General features: G+C 40.4%; 1 protein-coding gene across 1 annotated transcript in view; it reads left to right on the forward strand.

Moving 5' to 3' along the window:
• Window positions 1–15,281, forward strand: part of SACS (sacsin molecular chaperone) — a 54,985-nt gene extending 39,704 nt beyond the window's left edge. Inside the window, exon 9 of the mRNA XM_075266030.1 lies at window positions 1,367–15,281. Coding sequence (XP_075122131.1) covers window positions 1,367–12,936 — 11,570 coding nt within the window. The 3' untranslated portion in view covers window positions 12,937–15,281. The remainder of the gene's footprint in view (window positions 1–1,366) is intronic.
• Window positions 15,282–21,161: the final 5,880 nt, after the last annotated feature.

The raw sequence follows: 21,161 nt of genomic DNA on the forward strand, positions 1-21,161 counted from the left end.
TTGACTTTCGTTATGCCCGATCTATTGTTCTCAACGCAGATAAGCTGCCACCAGAGATGTTTGGCAGTGAGTTACTCAACTTTTCCCAGAACACACGCACAGTAAGTCGGACCAAGCATTCAAGTATATGGCGAGGTCAGGAGGAGTAGCTGTCTGCCGAACACTCACATGACAGCTATTGAGTGCGTATGAGCTCCTTGTTTTTGATGACTTCCAGCCACCCCGAGACTATATGGTAGAAAATGTACTGTAGTTATGTGTTCCACGGTTTAGGTTGCGAAAGGTAATAGACTGATAATTTTGGGCAACATTTTCACCTTATTGGCACTTCTTGCTATAAGGACAGGCCTTTTAGGTAGAGACTTATTTTTTATCTTGCTACTAGGTTTTTGTCTTAAGGGTTCTTGGATTTGGTCAGAAATTCTACTACATTTATTTTAGTTATCCATTAGGATTTTCTCAAGATAAAACCGTAAAGGCTGAACAACTACTCTGTGTATACTGTATGTATGGTTCTTTATTATACTTTATATACTGTACATCTTCTCTATAACCTATTTGTGGACATTTGACATATTGGGAAGAGATTCTTGATATGATGAAATTTATAACCAATGCATGAATTAACATCTTTAATAGGAATGTATATTAGTCAGTTTGTTGTTATCGGTAAGAAAAAGAGTGAGGTGTTAAAGGGGTTTTGTTAGGACCAGGATATTAATGACCTAATCTTAAGATAGGCCATCAATATGAGATTGGTGGATGACCATCAAACCAGCCATTGGTTTGAAGCAGTTGCAGTATTCAGGTTATTGGTAACATGGCCTGTTTGCAGCTCAGTCCCATTGCAATGTAAGGCACTGAGCTGTACAACCATGCACAGCCACTATACAATGTATGGCGCTGTGCTTGGTAAGCATTGAGAAGGCCACAGCTTCATCTAAATGCAGTGGCCTCCTCAATTTGCTGATGGGTGTAGGTGTTGGACTCCTGCCAACCTGAAATGTATGATCCTATCCTAAGGCTAGATAATCAAGATCCTAGTGCTGGAAACCCCCTTAAATGATTTATGCAATACGTTTTTGTAATGCTTGTAAAATGACCTATTAATGCATTTTCATATTACAAAAAATTAAAGAAGTTGTCCACAATTAGAAAACAGGATTTACTTTTCCCCCAAGCAACTATGCCACATCGGCCCATGCAGTATATTGGATGAGAATGAACCAAAATACAAGATACATCAGTTGTCCAAAGTGGCACTGTTTGTGGAAAAAAAAGTGGACCATCTTTTTTTCTAATCCTGGACAACCCCTGTAAGAGTTCATGTCATAGAGGTCTAACTTTTTCAATTTTCTCCCAACAGGTAGACCCTGTACCCAGCTCCAGCTCTTGAATCCTGAACGCTTTATACGTCTTACTAAAGAAATCATGAACATAACATGGCCTTTAAGAGACTTGGTTGTAAAATGGCTTCCAGGAAAAGATAAAAAACATCCTTCTATTTCATGGCTTAAGATGGTGTGGAAACTGCTGTACATACATTTTTCTGAAGATTTAACATGCCTTGATGATATGCCACTTATTCCTACCAAACTGTTGGAAGAAGAAAAAGAAGGAGAAGAACAAGAACAAGGAGCCACCCTGGACCTCATCCGTCTGAGGACGCCTTCTCCTGTTATTTACGACGATGCGTCTGACACTCAACTACCAGAACATTTGCCTGAATTAATAAAAAATCTTGGGGGTATTGTCCTCACATGTTTAGATCCAGCCATTCAACATCCCCTTCTTAAAAAATATGTCTATCCCCCTACACCCAGTGCTCTTCTACAAATAATGGACAGGATGTCTCTTCAAAAGCTGTCCAGCCAGATTGCTTCACTGACCCCAATTCACAAAGATGCTCTTCGGAGGTTCCTTGCTAGTTTAACAGACATAAATGAGAAAGAAAGGAAAATCATACAAGAGCTGATGGTTTTTAAAAGGATCGAAGAGACTTCGGACAAAAAGAATTCCTATGTCTACTTAAGAGGGTGCAAAGTACTTCACCACAATGCCAAGCTTCCACCCAATACTCGTCTTTCCTTTCCGGTAATTGACAGTAGTGATGAGGAAACCATCCGACTGACCAAGATGCTAAAGGTAGAACAGCTGAAAAGCACGGACTGCTTGAAGATTATATTGCAAGACGTAGAGAAAGGGTTCTACTCACCTGAAGAAAGGACAAATGTCATGATCTGGGTTCTTGAAAATTTGACTTTCTTAAAGAACGAAAACCATGCGACAATTAGCTGGTTGTCAAGTCTTAAGTTCATCCCTGTTTTCAAAGACCGACTTGCTTCAGCCAATGAACTTTTTGATCCAGAAATAGATGTCCTCCAGAACCTATTTTGTGCTGAAGAACAGCAATTTTTCCCACCTGCTATATTTACGTCTTCAGACGTCTTACACTCTCTTAGACAGATCGGTCTTAAAAACGATTGTCATATTTTAGAGAAAGACATTGTTCAGATAGCCAAGAAAATTGAGGCTTCGTACAACGGATCGGGAAAAAATAATGAGATTGTCGTGAAAAAGGCAAAAACTTTACTCACGGTTTTAAAAAGAAATTATAAACTTGTACAGTCACCAGAAGGAAAAGCTCTTCTAAAAAAGATCAAATGGATACCTGCTATCAAAGAACGCCCACCAAATTATCCCAATTCTTTGGTTTGGATTGGAGACCAGTTCAAATTGTATTCTCCTGGAGAAATGTGCAACGTGTCTTATGCTGTCCTGGTGGGTTCTTCTGTTCCTTTGGTGGAAAACATGCATGACAATATCGAAAAAGTCCTTGGCATTTCTAAAGAACCCAGCATTGAAGCCGTGCTGAAACATCTAAAAGTTGTAGCCGACTGGTATAACTCCAAAGCTGTGACTGATGAGGACTATTATCAGTTCCAACACATTCTTCTGGAGATTTATGGTTTCATGCAGGAATGTCTCGATAAAGGCAAAGAACTCTATCAAGCGCTGTCCTTTCCATGGGTCTGGACAGGGAAAACATTTTGCTCCCCAAAGCAAGCAATTATAATGTCACCCTTCAATCTTGACCTTCAGCCCTTTTTGCACAACATACCAAACACTATGGTGAAATTTCACAAGTTGTTCAAGTTTTGTGGTTCAATTGAGCAGCTCACACCTGGCCATATCTTCGATGTTGTTAAAATCATATATAATCGTAGCAAACAGCGCATGGATAAAGAGGAGAACAAGCAGAACATTAACATAATGTTGAATATTGTAAGATGGATGTATAGTCATCAGATAACAGTGAGTCTAGATACACCATTGCCTGTGCATTACAACAAAGACCCTTCAAAACTTGTGATGAGACCCATTCATGAATGTTGCTACTGTGATATCAAAGTTGATGACCTCAATGATCTTCTTGAAGACTCTGTGGAACCGATAATATTAGTACATGAAGATATACCGATGAAGACAGCGGAATGGCTGAATGTACCATGTTTGAGTACACGGCTTATCAACCCCGAAAATATGGGGTTTGAACAATCGGGCCAAAGAGAACCACTTACTGTAAGAATCAAAAACATTTTGGAAGAATACCCCTCTGTGTCTGATATCTTCAAGGAACTTCTTCAAAATGCTGATGATGCGTCAGCTACCGAATGCAATTTCATGATTGATATGAGACGGAATATGGATATAAGGGAAAACCTTCTAGACCCAGGAATGTCAGCATGTCATGGACCTGCTCTGTGGTCTTACAATAATTCTGAATTTACCGATAAAGATTTTTTAAATATTACAAGACTTGGAGAATCCTTAAAAAGAAGTGAGGTTGACAAAGTTGGAAAATTTGGCCTAGGGTTCAACTCTGTCTACCATGTCACAGACATTCCCATTATTATGAGTAGAGAATTTATGATCATGTTTGATCCAAATATTAATCACATTAGCAAACATATCAGAGACAAATCGAACCCGGGCATCAAAATTAACTGGAGCAAACAGCAGAAAAGACTTCGCAAATTTCCCAATCAATTCAAGCCATTTATAGGTGTGTTCAATTGTCAACTACCGCTTGCGGTAGAAGCTCCATACTCTTACAAAGGTACACTTTTCCGACTATCCTTTAGAACACAACAAGAAGCCAAAATGAGTGAAATTAGCACCTGCTGTTACAATACTGCAGACATTTACACACTGGTGGATGAATTTAGCTTGTGTGGCTACAGACTAATACTTTTTACCCAGAATGTAAACTCCATGGTCCTGAAATACCTAAAGCCAGAAGAATCAGAGCCAGACTTAGCTCAGGACACAGTAACTATTAAAAAATCTATGTGCTCCTCAAAAGTTTTATCTAACCCAACAAGGCTACTTAAAGAGGCTGCCAAAGTGATGAATAACTGTAGTTCTACCAGGAAATATCCAACCGAAATGCCAAAATCGTCTTGTATCTTGCAGATCGTGGTTCAAGAGTTCCACCATGTGTTCAGGAGAATAGTTGATCTTCATTCTCCATTATTCCGAGGTGCTGAAGATGAACCAGCTAACATATTTGAGATGGCCAAGTCTGGACAGACAAAGAGAATGACAGAGGAACTGCCACAAAAAACTGTGGACTCGACAGTATGGCTTTTATGTTCTTGCATGGACATAAGTGAAGCTTTGAAATTTGCCTTGAGTGAAAGCGGCAAGAGACTTGGGCTTGTGCCGTGTGGTGGTGTGGCAGTGATGCTTTCTGAAAATCAGGATGGAAAATGGACAGTCAAACCATTTTCTGGCAATATCGGAGAAGTTTTTTGCTATCTACCTCTGCGCATAAAAACTGGACTTCCACTGCATATAAATGGCTGCTTTGCCGTGACTTCAAATAGGAAAGAAATTTGGAAAACAGATACAAAGGGAAGCTGGAATAATGTATTCATGAGACACGTTATTGTACGTTCTTATCTAGAAGCTCTATGCGTCTTAAGGGACATGTCTACTAGCGGAGAACTAATAAAGTACAACTACTATTCTATATGGCCGGACCCTGACTCTGTCCACGATGACTTTTCTGTTATTTGCCAAGGACTATATGAAGACATTGCCAAAGGAAAAGGTAAAGACCGCATGAAAGTATTTTCTGATGGAACATCTTGGGTTTCTATGAAAAATGTGAGATTTCTGGATGACTCTTTACTTAAGAGACCAGACATTGGACCAGCTGCTTTTCAGATTTTCATGAAGTATCTAAAGAAAACTGGATCAAAAAATCTTTGTGCTGTCGAGCTGCCCTCATGGGTCAAACTAGGGTTTGAAGAAGCTGGATGTACCGACGTGCTGATTGAGAACACATTTTCAGAACGTCAATTTTTTTCAGAAGTATTTTTCCCTCACATAGCAGAAATCGAGCCTGAATTACGAGATCCATTGATGCTTTTTGTTTTGAATGAAAGAATACAGGCATTTAGTGAAATTCTTCAAGTTACACCATGTATCCCGTGTTCCAGCGAAGACCATCCACTGGTTGTTCCTTCACGTTTAATCCACCCTGAAGGTAGAGTAGCAAAATTGTATGACAACAATGATGGAAGATTTCCTTATGGTACCTCCCAGAATTACTTGAATCCGGTAGTGTTGGTAAAGCTGGTCCAACTTGGCATGGTGAAAGATGACATTTTATGGGAGGACTTAATTGAACGAATTGAATCTATTGCGTTGATAAATAAAGCTGACCATGCTGCGGCTTGCTTGAGGAGCAATATCATTTTAAGTTTGATTGATGAGAAACTGAAATTCAGAGACCCCAGGTCTAAGGAATTTTGTAAGGTATGCCAAACTTCTCCATTTCTGCCCTTTCTTTCCAAACCTGCTGGATTCTCTCTTCATTGGAAAGGAAGTGACTTTAAACCCGAGGAAATGTTTGCCGCCACTGACCTTTACACAGTTGAGCACCAAGACACAGTTTGTCTCTTAAAACCAATTCTTAATGAAAATTCGTCTTCTTTTAAGGGATGTGGACCCATTTCCTTGGCAGTCAAAGAATACTTAGGTTTACTCAAGAAACCTTCGCCCGAATTGGTACTTGACCAGTTAAAGGAAATTGCAAAATATACTGACGGAAGCACCTTGTACCAAGACAATATTACAAATGCCTGCTATAAATTTCTCAATGAAGCCATCCTGTTGACCGAGGCTACAAAGACTATGGTCGTAAAAGAAATGAAATCTTTTCCTTGTATATTCATTGAGGGCATTTATGTTACTTCAGATAAAGTCTCCTTTCATCTAAACTTTGAAGCCGCTCCTTACCTCTATCAGATGCCTAGCAAATACAAAAATAATTTTCGGGAATTGTTCGAAAGCGTTGGTGTGAAAAATTCCTTCACAGTAGAAGATTTTGCCGCAGTACTTGAAATGATAAAAAAAGCAAATATGAGCAAAAAGATATCAGAGAATGATTTCCAACGTTGTAGACGCATTGTTAGTGAAGGAATATGGGGACTTATCCGAGAAAAAAGTCAAGAATTTTGCGAGACAAATTATGGACATATTCTTCTACCAGATGTCAACCTCTTTCTACTTCCAGCTAAATCATTATGTTACAATGACTGCCCATGGATCAAAGTGAAAGACACCACTGTAAAGTACTGCCACTCGGACATTCCAAGAGAGGTTGCTGTAAAGCTTGGGTCAATTCCAAAAAGACACAAAGCTCTAGAAAGGTATGCGTCTAACATCCGCTTTACTTCACTCGGAACTGAGTTTGGACAGAAGGAAAAGCTTACTAGCAGAATCAAAAGTATCCTTAATGCATATCCTTCAGAAAAAGAGATGTTAAAGGAGCTACTGCAAAATGCAGATGATGCAAAAGCTACAGAAATATGTTTTGTTTTTGATCCAAGACACCATCCATCGGACAGAATATTTGACGAGAAGTGGACACCTCTCCAAGGTCCTGCACTGTGTGTGTACAACAACCAGCCATTCACAGATGATGATATAAGAGGTATTCAGAACTTGGGAAGAGGAACAAAGGAAGGCAACCCTTGTAAAACTGGCCAGTACGGAATAGGCTTCAACTCAGTTTATCACATTACGGATTGTCCATCTTTTATCTCATCCAATGACATCATATGCATCTTCGACCCTCATGCACAGTATGCTCCAGGGGCAACGTCACTCAGTCCTGGACGCATGTTCCGAGATTTGGATACGGATTTCAGAACTCAGTTTTCGGATGTTCTAAATCTATACTTAGGAAACCACTTTAATCTGTCCAATTCAACAATGTTTCGCTTTCCACTCCGAAATTCTGAAATGGCCAAAAACTCTGAGATCTCACCAGTCCCTTGCTCTGACAGGATGGTGCAGAACCTTCTGGACAAGTTGCGTACGGATGGCGCAGAACTCCTCATGTTTTTGAATCATATGGAAAAGATTTCTATCTGTGAAATTGAGAAGTCAACAGGTGCTCTAAAAGTGTTATACTCCGTTCGAGGCAAAATCACAGATGGTGACCGGCTAAAACGCAAACAATTTCATTCATCTGTAATTGACAGCGTTACAAGGAGAAAACAATTGAAAGATATACCAGTCCAACAGATCACTTACACAATGGACATTGAGGACACTGAAGGAAACCTTACGACATGGCTGATTTGTAATCGTTCCGGCTTCTCCAATATGGGCAAAGTCTTAAAGAGTGTGATATCGGCTCATAAGAATCGTGATATAACATTGTTTCCACGAGGTGGTGTTGCCGCCTGTGTCAGTCACAATTATAAGAAACCATACCGAGCTTTTTGCTTTTTGCCCCTTTCTCTCGAAACAGGACTTCCTTTTCATGTAAATGGACATTTTGCATTGGATTCGGCAAGGAGAAATTTGTGGCGAGATGATGATGGAGTTGGAGTGAGAAGTGACTGGAATAACAGCTTGATGACTGCCTTAGTGGCTCCAGCTTACGTGGAACTATTGGTGCAACTAAAGAAACGAAACTTTCCTGGAACTGACCCCACGATCTCTGTATTACACAACATGGCAATCCATGCTGTCAAGGACATTTTGAAGAAGTTTTTGTCTTTTTTTCCAGTTAACAGACTGGACTTACAGCCAGACTGGTATTGCCTAGTGAAAGCTGTCTATGTCTCCATTTATGAAGATTCAAAGCGTCTCTTGCCTGTAGTGCGAGCTCCGAATGTTGACAGCTCTGACATGCAGTCAGCTGTCATTGTAACATGGGTAAACATGTCAGCTGTGAATTCTGGGAAGCCATATTTTGACAATTTATTACAAGATGAACTACATCACATGAAAAATATGGAGTACAACATAACAACGCGCAAGACAGTAGCTGAAAATGTCTACAGACTGAAGCATCTCCTCTTGGAAATTGGGTTTAACTTGGTTTACTACTGTGATGAGACTGCAAATCTTTTCCACTGCCTAGTTGATGCCGGCATCCCGGTTACTTATGCATCTCCTGCAGATGTCCGACATTTTTTGATGACCTTCTCTTCTCCTGACACAAACTGTCATATTGGAAAACTACCGTGCCGTCTGCAGCAGACAAACCTGAAGCTATTTCACAGTTTAAAGCTTCTCGTGGATTATTGCTTAAAAGATGCCGAAGAAAACGAGATACAAATTGAAGGTTTGCCACTTTTAATCACTTTGGATAACGTGTTGCAAATTTTTGATGCAAAACAACCAAAATTCCTAACGACTTACCACGAACTAATCCCATCTCGAAAAGATCTGTTCATGAACACAATGTATATGAGGTATACCAATATCTTACTGGCAAGCAAAGTTGCGAAACTTTTTGACATCAACAGTTTTGCTGACTTGCTGTCATCTGTTCTTCCAAGAGAGTATAAAACAAAAGTTTTTGTCCCGTGGAAAGATAATTTTGCAAGTGAATCATGGCTCAAAAATGCATGGCATTTTATCAGCGAGACAGTTAATGTTAAAGATGACCAAACCGATGCCACTACATTCGATACAGTTGTCGAGACCTTGAAAGATTGGGCCCTGTTACCAGGAATAAAGTTCACTGTGTCACCTGGCCAGTTGATCATTCCAGATGGCGATGTGTTACTGCCATTAAGCCTCATGCATATCGCGATCTTTCCAAACGCACAGAGTGATAAAGTGTTTCATACATTGATGAAGACTGGTTGCATCCAACTGGCACTGAACAAAATTTGCTCCAAAGACAATATTTTGCTCCCCTTGTTGGCTGGACATACAGCAAACATTGACAACCCAATGAGCATTCTGAGGGCTATACATCACATGATTCAGACATCAACCTTCAGGACCGAAAAGATAGCTGAAAATGACTTTGATGCGCTCTTGATGTATTTCAACTGTAATTTAACCCACCTCACGTCAGAAGACGCAGTTAGCATTTTGAAATTGCTTCCATGTTACAAGTCTGTCAGTGGTCGGTACATTACGCTTTCTAAATATGGAACTTGTTATGTCCTTACAAAGAGCATACCCGCAGCAGAAGTGGAAAAGTGGTCAAACTCGTCAACCTTCGCTTTTCTTGAAGAAAAGGTACATTTGAAAGAATTGTACAATGCATTGGGATGTGTTCCTGTTGACGATCTAGAGATTTATTTGAAACATGTGTTGCCAAAATTCGAAAACCTCTCCTATATGGCTAAACTGGAGCACTTGATCTACCTAAAAAATTGCTTATGCAGCCTTGAAGAAAATTCAACTGTAAAGGATCAACTTTTTGCAAAACTAGAAGACCTGGCCTTTATTCACGATTCCAGTGGTCGACTTAAATCTGCGAAGATCTTCTATGACCGGACTGTGAGAGTTTTCGAAGTCATGCTGTCTGAAAAACTGTTCATACCCCTGGAGTTCTTTAAAAAATTGGAGCAGATTACAAAGCCAAAAAACCAATCTGCTTTCTTTCTCTCATGGATCAAGTTTCTTCGAAATATAGGCCTAAAGCATGTTATTTCCCAACAACAGTTGTTGCAGTTCTCAAAGGAGATCAGTATGCGAGCCAATACAGAAGGTTGGACAAAGGAAGTTCTTCAAAACACTGTTGATGTCATTCTTTATCATGTTTTCCAAGAAAGAACAGATTTGCTTTCTGGAAACTTCTTAAAGGAATTGTCTATGGTACCCTTTTTATGTCCTGAAAGAGCACCAGCAGAACTTGTACGCTTCCATCCTCAGCACCAAGAAGTGAATGGTACGCTCCCTCTGATAAGATTTAATGGAGCTCAAGTCAATCCAAAGTTCAAGCAGACAGACGTAATGCAGCTACTATGGACATCTTGCCCAATTCTTCCTGAAAAGGCAACGCCATTAACTATTAAAGAACAAGAAGGAAGTACTCTTGATCCACAAGAGCAGCTTGAGCAAGTTCTAACAATGCTTAATGTCAATTTGGATCCTTCACTTGACAAAGTGATAAACAATTGTCGAAACATATGCAATATTACTACAGTAGATGATGAAATCGTGAAGACAAGAGCAAAGGTTTTGAGAAGCATCTATGAATTTCTCAACACAGAGAAAAAAGAATTCAAGTTCCAGCTGAGAGGAGTTGCGTTTGTCATGGTTGAAGATGGATGGAAGCTTTTAAAGCCAGAAGAGGTTGTAATAAATCTGGAATTTGAGTCTGACTTTAAGCCCTATCTCTACAAGTTGCCTCTGGAGTTGGGAACTTTTCATCAGCTTTTTAAGAACTTAGGCACGGAAGACATAGTTTCGACTAAGCAGTATGTTGAGGTTCTTAGTCGTATTTTCAAGACCTCTGAAGGAAAACAACTAGACCCTAACGAAATGCGTACCGTGAAGAGAGTGGTTTCTGGCCTACTTAAAAGTCTCCAGAATGATTCAGCTAAAGTTCGGAATGACTTAGAAAATATTCGTGACCATGCACTTTACCTTCCAAGTCAAGACGGAAGATTAGTCAAGTCTAGTATTTTAGTGTTCGATGATGCACCCCATTATAAAAGCAGAATACAGGGAAACATTGGTGTTCAGATGCTGGTTGATCTTAGCCAGTGCTACATGGGAAAAGACCATGGCTTTCACACAAGAATCATAATGCTTCTTCCTCAAAAGTTAAGACCACGACTCCTTAGTAGTATACTTGAGGAACAGTTGGATGAAGAAACACCCAAGTCATGCCAATTCGGTACGCTATGCTCTTTGCAAGGCAGACTTCAGCTATTACTGTCTTCTGAACAGTTCATCACTGGACTTATAAGAATCATGAAACATGAAAATGACAATGCATTTTTAGCAAATGAGGAGAAAGCCATAAAACTTTGCAAAGCCTTACGAGAAGGCTTAAAGGTGTCCTGCTTTGAAAAGTTGCAGACAACTTTACGAGTCAAGGGATTCAACCCAATCCCTCATAGCAAGAGTGAAACTCTTGCATTTTTGAAACGATATGGACACGCTGTGATATTACTTTACATACAGCACTCCGATAGCAAAGATATCAATTTCCTCTTAGCTTTAGCAATGACCTTGAAGTCTGCAACAGACAATCTCATATCCGACACATCATATTTGATAGCTATGTTGGGTTGCAATGACATCTACAGGATCAATGAGAAACTTGATAGTCTAGGTGTGAAATATGACTCCTCAACTGAGCAATCCAAACTTGAACTTCCTATGCCCGGTACACCAATACCTGCTGAAATCCACTATACACTGCTCATGGATCCCACCAATGTTTTTTACCCAGGTGAATATGTTGGCTATTTGGTGGATGCTGAAGGTGGAGACTCATTCGGCTCATACCAACCAACGTACACCTATGCAATCATTGTGCAAGAAGTAGAAAAAGAAGATGACAACTCAGGTTCTCTTGGAAGGTTTTACCAGATAGACATTGGTTATAGTGAATATAAAATAGTTAGCTCACTTGATCTGTACAAGTTTTCTAGACCCGAGGATGGTGTTCCGAACAAAGACAGTGCCCCGTCAACACCAACAAGTCCAACAGAATTTCCTCCTCCTGGTCCAAGGACAGCACCTTCATATACTAACAGAGAAAGTAACAAAACAAGCTCCTCTAAGCATCAATCTCCCAAAAAGATCAAACTAAATTCTTTACCAGAGATACTAAAGGAAGTTTCTGCTGTGGTAGAGCAAGCCTGGAAGTTGCCCGAGTCGGAAAGGAAGAAGATAATAAGAAGACTTTACTTGAAGTGGCACCCAGATAAAAATGCTGAAAATCTTGATATAGCAACTGAGGTTTTTAAACATCTTCAAAATGAAATCAACCGACTTGAGAAACAAGCAATTGTAGACATCAATGTTGAAAGAACAGCGAGAAGAACCTACACCACCTCATCTTCTAGGTATCAATCTGAAAAGTCTTCCTTTCAAAGATTTTATTCTTCTTGGAACCAAGAGGCCACAAATCATAAATCTGAGAGACAACAGTACCGAGAGAAGTTTGCCGCCACCACAGGATCCTATGACTCAAAACGCTTCTTCGTACCGCCAACATTCAAGTCCGTTGGTAACCCAGTGGAAGCTCGGAGGTGGCTTAGGCAAGCTAGGGCTAACTTTTCAGCTGCAAGAAATGACCTCCATAAGAATGCAAATGAATGGGTGTGTTTTAAATGCTATCTGTCTACCAAATTAGCATTGATTGCTGCAGATTACGCGGTCAGAGGGAAATCTGACAAAGATGTCAAACCGACGGCCCTTGCCCAAAAAATTGAAGAATATGGTCAACAGCTAGAAGGACTCACTAAAGATGTCCAGACCTTGGAGGCTTATGGGGTGGACAGCCTAAAGACTCGCTATCCTGATATGCTTCCTTTCCCACAAATCCCAAATGACCGCTTCACATCGGATGTTGCCATGAGGGTGATGGAATGCACTGCTTGTATAATTATAAAACTTGAAAATTTTATACAAAATAAGATAATTTAAACTTAAGAACTTGTTCTTTTACATATGCAAGTAGATTTATTGTCATTCTAAAGCTGCACAGTACAGGAGCTCCTTTCCGTGAATGCAGTCACAGGAAGGACGTTCACTCGGAAGGCCTTTTATATGACTTGTGGAAAAAAATGAAAATTAGTGGAAAGTTCATTATAACTAAAATTACATTTTTTGCAGGGGTGTTGCTGCTTATTAAGCTAGGAATTTATCATTACATATGGAAACCTCGGAGGAGGCATTGTAGTTAATGAAATCTGAAAATTGTATAGTTTTATTGGATGTATGGGCTTTTGACGTTGATCTGCTTTCTGAGCACACCACTAGTCTGTGCTGTAGTTGGGTCTAGTTTTATGTATCTAGAGCTGGTCATACATAGGATAATGGGTGTCTAAGCCTACTCATTTCAACAGGATCATCTCCTGATCCTCTGTGTATGGAGGGACCTTTAGAATCTCCTGATGGTGGAAAAAAGAGGGATTGGGCATGTTGGACTTCAGCATGTCTGATCCTTTATTATTCTGGGATTAAAGTTACTCTCCCCATTGAAATAAAAACACTTATCTTATGGGTATGACCAGCTTTAGGCTAAGTCTTCCTTGGGTCTATTCTCCACATCTTAAACCTACGCTAACATACCCCAAGTCAACATTGACACGTCACCTTCCTGAAAAGTGCTCTTATAAAAAATTTAAGCTTTCTTGACACGAATGGCTTTCTTTTCTGTCACACCGATGCATTAACATCAGTTTGATTGACCATTTTAATGGACTGTCAAAAAAATAGGACGTGTTCTATTTTTACCCATTTTCAGGGATCCCTCAATAGACTCAAGTCTATGAAGGTTCCATTAAAATGGATGCAAGAAAATGGACAATTTAGACCTCCATTTTGCATCACGGTCATCTGAGTAGAGCCTTCATTTTTTAACGATTGTCCTTACCCACAGACACACAGGAATGTAGGATATGAAGAAATAAAATGGGTTGTCTAACTTAGAAAACCTATTTTCACATACCCTAGTTGGGAATATTGTAGAGGTCTTCTACTTTGGACTGTTGTGTATAGATGTCTCCACCCTTACCTTAACATAACATTATACAAACCCCTTAAAAGGTTGTAACTCACAACTCATCCACTGGGTGGCTGTGCATAGGTACCGTACATAAAGGACAGATATCTTGTAGCAGAGTATGTTGTTTTGAAAAGCTGATCATCTTGTGACACCTATCTAGACACGTCAACCAAGAGGTAAGGTAAGGAAGGCCACATCAGCATTAGCCAAAGTGGAAGTCAGCTATAAAGGCTGGATCCTTCCAGCCAATTGATTTCACTGGAAACAGTGTAATGCCCTGATCCCCCTGTGGTGGCACCGAAAGCATATTGACCACTTGTTGCTTGCTAAGTTCCTGCCCAGATTACAGTTGATCACCATTTAGCAATGGGACTTCGAAAATAAAAAATATTTCCATAGTGCACAACCCTCTCTAATAAATGGGTGCTCTGCCCCACTTTTTTGCACCTTAAATGTAAGTGGGTCTAAATTGGATCTTCATTGTACATTTTACTGGAAGAGCCTTATAATGTATATACCTAGAAAATAGATAATAGTAAGTAGTGAAATTGTTATTTTTAGCAAGGGCTGAATGTTAAGAATCGGCATCTCGGAGCTTTAATGCAAAATGTGTATTGTGAATAGAACAGAAATTGTATATATCCTGTACAAATGAATGTCTATTGTGCATATCCGAAATGAGCACTTTATGTAACCAAAGCTGAGCGGCACATTAGACAATCCCTACATGTACAAGTCTCCTTGCTCAGTGTCTCAGCCTCCAGTATTGCCATAGATCCCATAGCCATCTGCCTTCTTCCCGCAGCCCCTTAGTGCTTCTCTTAAGCCTTCAGTACCGTATAATAATCAGCTGGATCTGGTTGTGATATTATTGCAGGTTTCTTACTCCTCGCTCTCTCTGTCTATAGCTTCTCTACCTTGCTCTATACTTTTATACTCTGCAAAGTTGATTTTCATTGCATTTTTTTTTTTTAATTCATGTAATATTTAACTGAAAAACATGTTCATCGTGTTGGGAAATGTGCACTGAGATTCGCTTTGTGTCCTTGTCCCATGTCCTACAGATGCTGGAGCCTTAACAATTATTTTCTCTACATGTTTTTGATTTTGGAACAAATGTATAAAGCCTGTAGATGTGAATAACTTATACTTGTCCCATGGCATTGGGATTGCATCCGAGGTCACAATATTCATTCATTTGAGTTTTCTTTTTATACAAGCCTTAAATTGCTTAGTTTCATCCATGTTGGTCATTTCTAATAAAAACAATGGTCAAACTTTTGTTGTTTTTTATTTTCCCTTTTATCTATCTATCTATCTATCTATCTATCTATCTATCTATCTATCTATCTATCTATTCTCTCTGTCCATTCATATACTGTATCTATTCCATATAATTATCTATCTATCTATCTATCTATCTATCTATCTATCTATCTATCTATCTATCCATTCAATCTATCTATCTATTCTATATATTTATCTATCTACAATATCTACCTACCTACCTATCTCACTCTCTATATATCTATCTAGTCCATATCTATCTCTGTCTATCTCATATCTTTCTATCTATCCATCCATCTCATATCTACAGTATCTATCCATCTACCTATTCCATATATTTATCTATCTACTCTATCTATTCATCGTCTACTCTATCTATCCATCCATTGAGTTATCTATTCCTTATCTATCTATCTATCTAGCTATCTCCTATCTATCTATCTATCTATCTATCTATCTATATCATATCTATCTATTTCATACAAATGTAGCCATTTTTAACTTGAATCTGATATCACATTGCAAAAACAACACAATAAAGCCATTAAAAGCAATTGAAAAAAAAGCCAAATTGAAAGGACCCTGCCAGGTCAGGACCTGTTCCCAAATAGCCCTTACACTCACCTTCATCCACCTCTTCTGGTCGTCCTCGCAGCATTAGGTTCTTAGGTTCGATCCCAGGACAACATCTGCAAGGAGTTTGTATCTGTTTAAAGATTTGTCTCTTCCATAGCAGTCACAGACATAGTCTGGGGCTATTATGGACACCTTCTTCATGGCTGTGGACTCAATCCAGAGTCTATTGGAGATTTCCCTGGTGTGACCAGCCTCATGCACATGTCTGGAATATGGGGAGCTAATACTGAGCGCCCATATAACATACGTCTCCCTAGTTATTATCTAAGGATCAAACTCACATTTACAGGCTGAATGATATAGCCTGTGCGGATGAAATAAAGGACGCCATGTGTAATTTTGCCTCAACACATCAACATGATCAGACAAGTTTGATGATTTAGTGAGAAACCCTTGTGCACAATAAGGAACGTATACATAACACAAGGGGGCGAGAAGATCTTCTTAAAGGTGATATCCATTTCCAGTAATGATGGCCTATCCTTAGACACCAACACCTGGGACTCTTGCAGATCAGCTGTACTCTGATAGCCTAACTCCAGATCTCAGTACAGAGATCCCAGACCACCACACATCTAATATGGATGGCCTGTCCTCAAGCTAGGCCATCAATACTAGAAACTGGATAACACCTTTTAAGATGCAACTAACAAGAGATCCCTGTCTGCATCATTTACCGAGGATATCTCAACCGATGGGCACTAAGCACTACTGTACATATCCTCAGGGCAACAACACTTCCCCCATTCCTAAACACAGTGTTATGCCCCATAGTGGCCCCTGCACACAGTATTATGCCCCATAGTTCCCCCTGCACACAGTATTATGTCCCATAGTGGCCCCTGCACACAGTATTATGCCCCATAGTGGCCCCTGCACATGGTATTATCCCCCATAGTTCCCCCTGCACACAGTATTATGTCCCATAGTGGCCCCTGCACACAGTATTATGCCCCATAGTGGCCCCTGCACACAGTATTATACCCCATAGTTCCCCCTGCACACAGTATTATACTCCATAGTGGCCCTGCACACAGTATTATGTCCCATAGTGGCCCCTGCACACAGTATTATGCCCCATAGTGGCCCCTGCACACAGTATTATACCCCATAGTGGCCCCTGCACACAGTATTATGCCCCATAGTTCCCCCTGCACACAGTATTATGCCCCATAGTTCCCCCTGCACACAGTATTATACCCCATAGTGGCCCCTGCACACAGTATTATGCCCCATAGTTCCCCCTGCACACACTATTATGCCCCATAGTGGCCGCTGTACAAAATATTATACCCCATAATGGCCCCTGCACATGGTATTATACTCTATCTATCCATGGTCTTTGCACACAGTATTATGCCCCATAGTGGTCCCTGCACAAAATATTATACCCCATAATGGCCCCTGCACATAGTATTATGCCCCACAGTGGCCCCTGCACACAGTATTATCCCCCATAATGGCCCCTGCACACAGTATTATGCCTCATAGTGGTCCCTGCACAAAATATTATACCCCATAATGGCCCATGCACATAGCATTATGTCCCACAGTGGCCCCGGGCATCACGCCTGCGCTGGGGCAGAGGTCACACTCTGCAGTGGTGTAGGCCACTCAGACCACATGGCTTGCACTGACAGCTTTCAGCTGGATTTGCATTTGCAAAACAGGTTGAAAGCAGCAATCACTCACTAACAGGGAATTCTGTGCTGGATTCCCCGTTAGTGAGCGATCCGGATGACCACACGCGTGCCAGCAAAGGGGGTTCTGTGTGTCCTCTCTGGCACGCGTGCCATAGGTTCGCCATCATGAGTATAGCCCATGGTCCAGTCAGTCTTGTGTAAAGCATTCATGAACTAGGTACACAATGAACAAGGTAAATAATATATGATACAACATTAGGATAGGTCATCCTAATCAAAGATACACAGGGGCCTGACACGCGGGTCTTACATTCGGCGTAGCCCCACTCAGGTTGAATTTGGAGCAGGACAAAGGTCACACTGATTTTATTTATTGGAACAACTTTAACTGGGAAAAAATCAAACAGAGATAGGAGACGGAGAAGATTGTGAGAACTGCTTCTACACGGACACAAACTTGATGATGAGTTGCTGCTGTAGTAATACAGTATATACACCACACTGTTGCTGGGAGTCCTTGGACGCAGAGCCGGATAAGAAACTAGTCATACGGCCACACTCCTTTCCATAAGACACGTCCCTTTTGATGTGTGTTATGCCCCCTTTTTATCACATGGGCATGAAATGTTCTGGATACATTTATACAGTGTCCACATCACACATAATATGATCAAGAGCTCAGCAGATGTGATAGCTGGATCCAGGAGATTTGCCCACTGGACTAGGAAGCCAGGAGTTCATCCCATTTTGTGGGAGTCTTTTGTACATTTCAGAAAAATTGGCAAGCATTATATTTTGTAAGCCGATGGCTGGTCAGGTAATGGAGGGGGTGTACATCTTGCCCAGACTACTAAGGTGGGTGAGATGAGAAAACTCCAGGAATGTTTGTTCTCAGGTGACAACTTTCGTCTGCTGAGCATTTTGGTAAATTCTCAGTACTGGGCTGGATTTTTAGGATGGCAGGTAGGTTGGTAGTGGGACCTGTCATTCCACCCCCCTCCAGTCCACACTTTGGGGATTTTACTCAGCTGTTGAGAGTCTGATCATCAAGGAGGCTTAAGAAGTCAGCTCCAGCAGAAACACTGTGGCAGAGCTTGGCCAACTGAGAGGTCATATTTTTGGAGCTGTGTCCTGAGTGATTCAACTGGTTTTTGGGTTTCTGTTATTCTAGGTGAGGTAACCTATTCTATGTTTAATTAGAGCCTAGCCGGGCAGGGATTTATTTTTGTATTGTTTCCTATTGTTGCTGCACTACCTTTTTGAGTGAGAATAAACTCTACCTTTTGTTTTGGACTAAAAGAAACTGGACTTGTGTGTCTATGCCGCCCCACCTATCAACCCCAGACTCTGACAATTGGTGGCGGATGCGGGCATACAGCGGTTGCTAGGGGCAATGACACGTCCACTCCTTGGTGGAGAAATTTTTTTTTTTATGTCCTGGGTAAAGGCTGCTGCCGCTATACAAACCCAGACTATGGAGGAGATACTGAAGCATCTCGTGCAGTCCAATGTGCAGCAACAGGAGAACAACGGTTTGCTGTTGGAGCAGATTACGCTCCTTAAAGAGACTGGTGTCGCTGGCCTGCAAAGACTTGTGGACCACAGAGATGAGAAGTGGGCTGTGCCAAGAGATTTACAAAAGATGACCCCAGATGATGACGTGGAGGCAGGGATTTATTTTTGTATTGTTTCCTTTTGTTGCTGCACTACCTTTTTGAGTGAAAATAAACTCTACCTTTGTTTTGGACTAAAAGAAACTGGACTTGTGTGTCTATGCCACCCCACCTAGCAACCCCAGACCCTGACAATATGAAGACAGACATGATGAGATGCTGCAGTAATACTATATATACAGTCCTATGAAAACGTTTGGGCACCCCTATTAATCTTAATCATTTTTAGTTCTAAATATTTTGGTGTTTATAACAGCCATTTCAGTTTGATATATCTAATAACTGATGGACACAGTAATATTTCAGGATTGAAATGAGGTTTATTGTACTAACAGAAAATGCGCAATATGCATTAAACCAAAATTTGACCGGTGCAAAAGTATGGGCACCTCAACAGAAAAGTGACATTAATATTTAGTAGATCCTCCTTTTGCAAAGATAACAGCCTCTAGTCGCTTCCTGTAGCTTTTAATCAGTTCCTGGATCCTGGATAAAGGTATTTTGGACAAACAATTCAAGTTCAGTTAAGTTAGATGGTCGCCGAGCATGGACAGCCCGCTTCAAATCATCCCACAGATGTTCAATGATATTCAGGTCTGGGGACTGGGATGGCCATTCCAGAACATTGTAATTGTTCCTCTGCATGAATGCCTGAGGATTTGGAGCAGTGTTTTGGATCATTGTCTTGCTGAAATATCCATCCCCGGCGTAACTTCAACTTCGTCACTGATTCTTGAACATTATTCTCAAGAATCTGCTGATACTGAGTGGAATCCATGCGACTCTCAACTTTAACAAGATTCCCGATGCCAGCATTGGCCACACAGCCCCAAAGCATGATGGAACCTCCACCAAATTTTACAGTGGATAGCATGTGTTTTTCTTGGAATGCTGTTTCTTTTTGGACGCCATGCATAACGCCTTTTTTTATAACCAAACAACTCAATTTTTGTTTCCAAAATGAAGCTGCCTTGTCCAAATGTGCTTTTTCATACCTCAGGCAACTCTATTTGTGGCGTACGTGCAGAAACGGCTTCTTTCTCATCACTCTCCCATACAGCTTCTATTTGTGCAAAGTGCGCTGTATAGTTGACCGATGCACAGTGACACCATCTGCAGCAAGATGATGCTGCAGCTCTTTGGAGGTGGTCTGTGGATTGTCCTTGACTGTTCTCACCATTCTTCTTCTCTGCCTTTCTGATATTTTTCTTGGCCTGCCACTTCTGGGCTTAACAAGAACTGTCCCTGTGGTCTTCCATTTCCTTACTATGTTCCTCACAGTGGAAACTGACAGGTTAAATCTCTGAGACAACTTTTTGTATCCTTCCCCTGAACAACTATGTTGAACAATCTTTGTTTTCAGATCATTTGAGAATTGTTTTGAGTAGCCCATGATGCCACTCTTCAGAGGAGATTCAAATAGGAGATCAACTTGCAATTGGCCACCTTAAATACCTTTTCTTATGATTGGATACATCTGGCTATGAAGTTCAAAGCTCACTGAGGTTACAAAACCAATTTTGTGCTTCAGTAAGTCAGTAAAAAGTAGTTAGGGGAATTCAAATCAATAAAATGATAAGGGTGCCCATACTTTTGCACCGGTCAAATTTTGGTTTAATGCATATTGCACATTTTCTGTTAGTACAATAAACCTCATTTCAATCCTGAAATATTACTGTGTCCATCAGTTATTAGATATATCAAACTGAAATGGCTGTTGCAAACACCAAAATATTTAGAACAAAAAATGATTAAGATTAATAGGGGTGCCCAAACTTTTTCATAGGACTGTATATATATATATATATATATATATATATATATATATATATATATACACTGCCAGACATGATAAGATGCTATAGTAATACTGTATATACCCCGAAAGACATGATATAGAGC

This window comes from Leptodactylus fuscus, chromosome 2, assembly GCF_031893055.1.
Source record: "Leptodactylus fuscus isolate aLepFus1 chromosome 2, aLepFus1.hap2, whole genome shotgun sequence".
Taxonomy (NCBI): Eukaryota; Metazoa; Chordata; class Amphibia; order Anura; family Leptodactylidae; genus Leptodactylus; species Leptodactylus fuscus.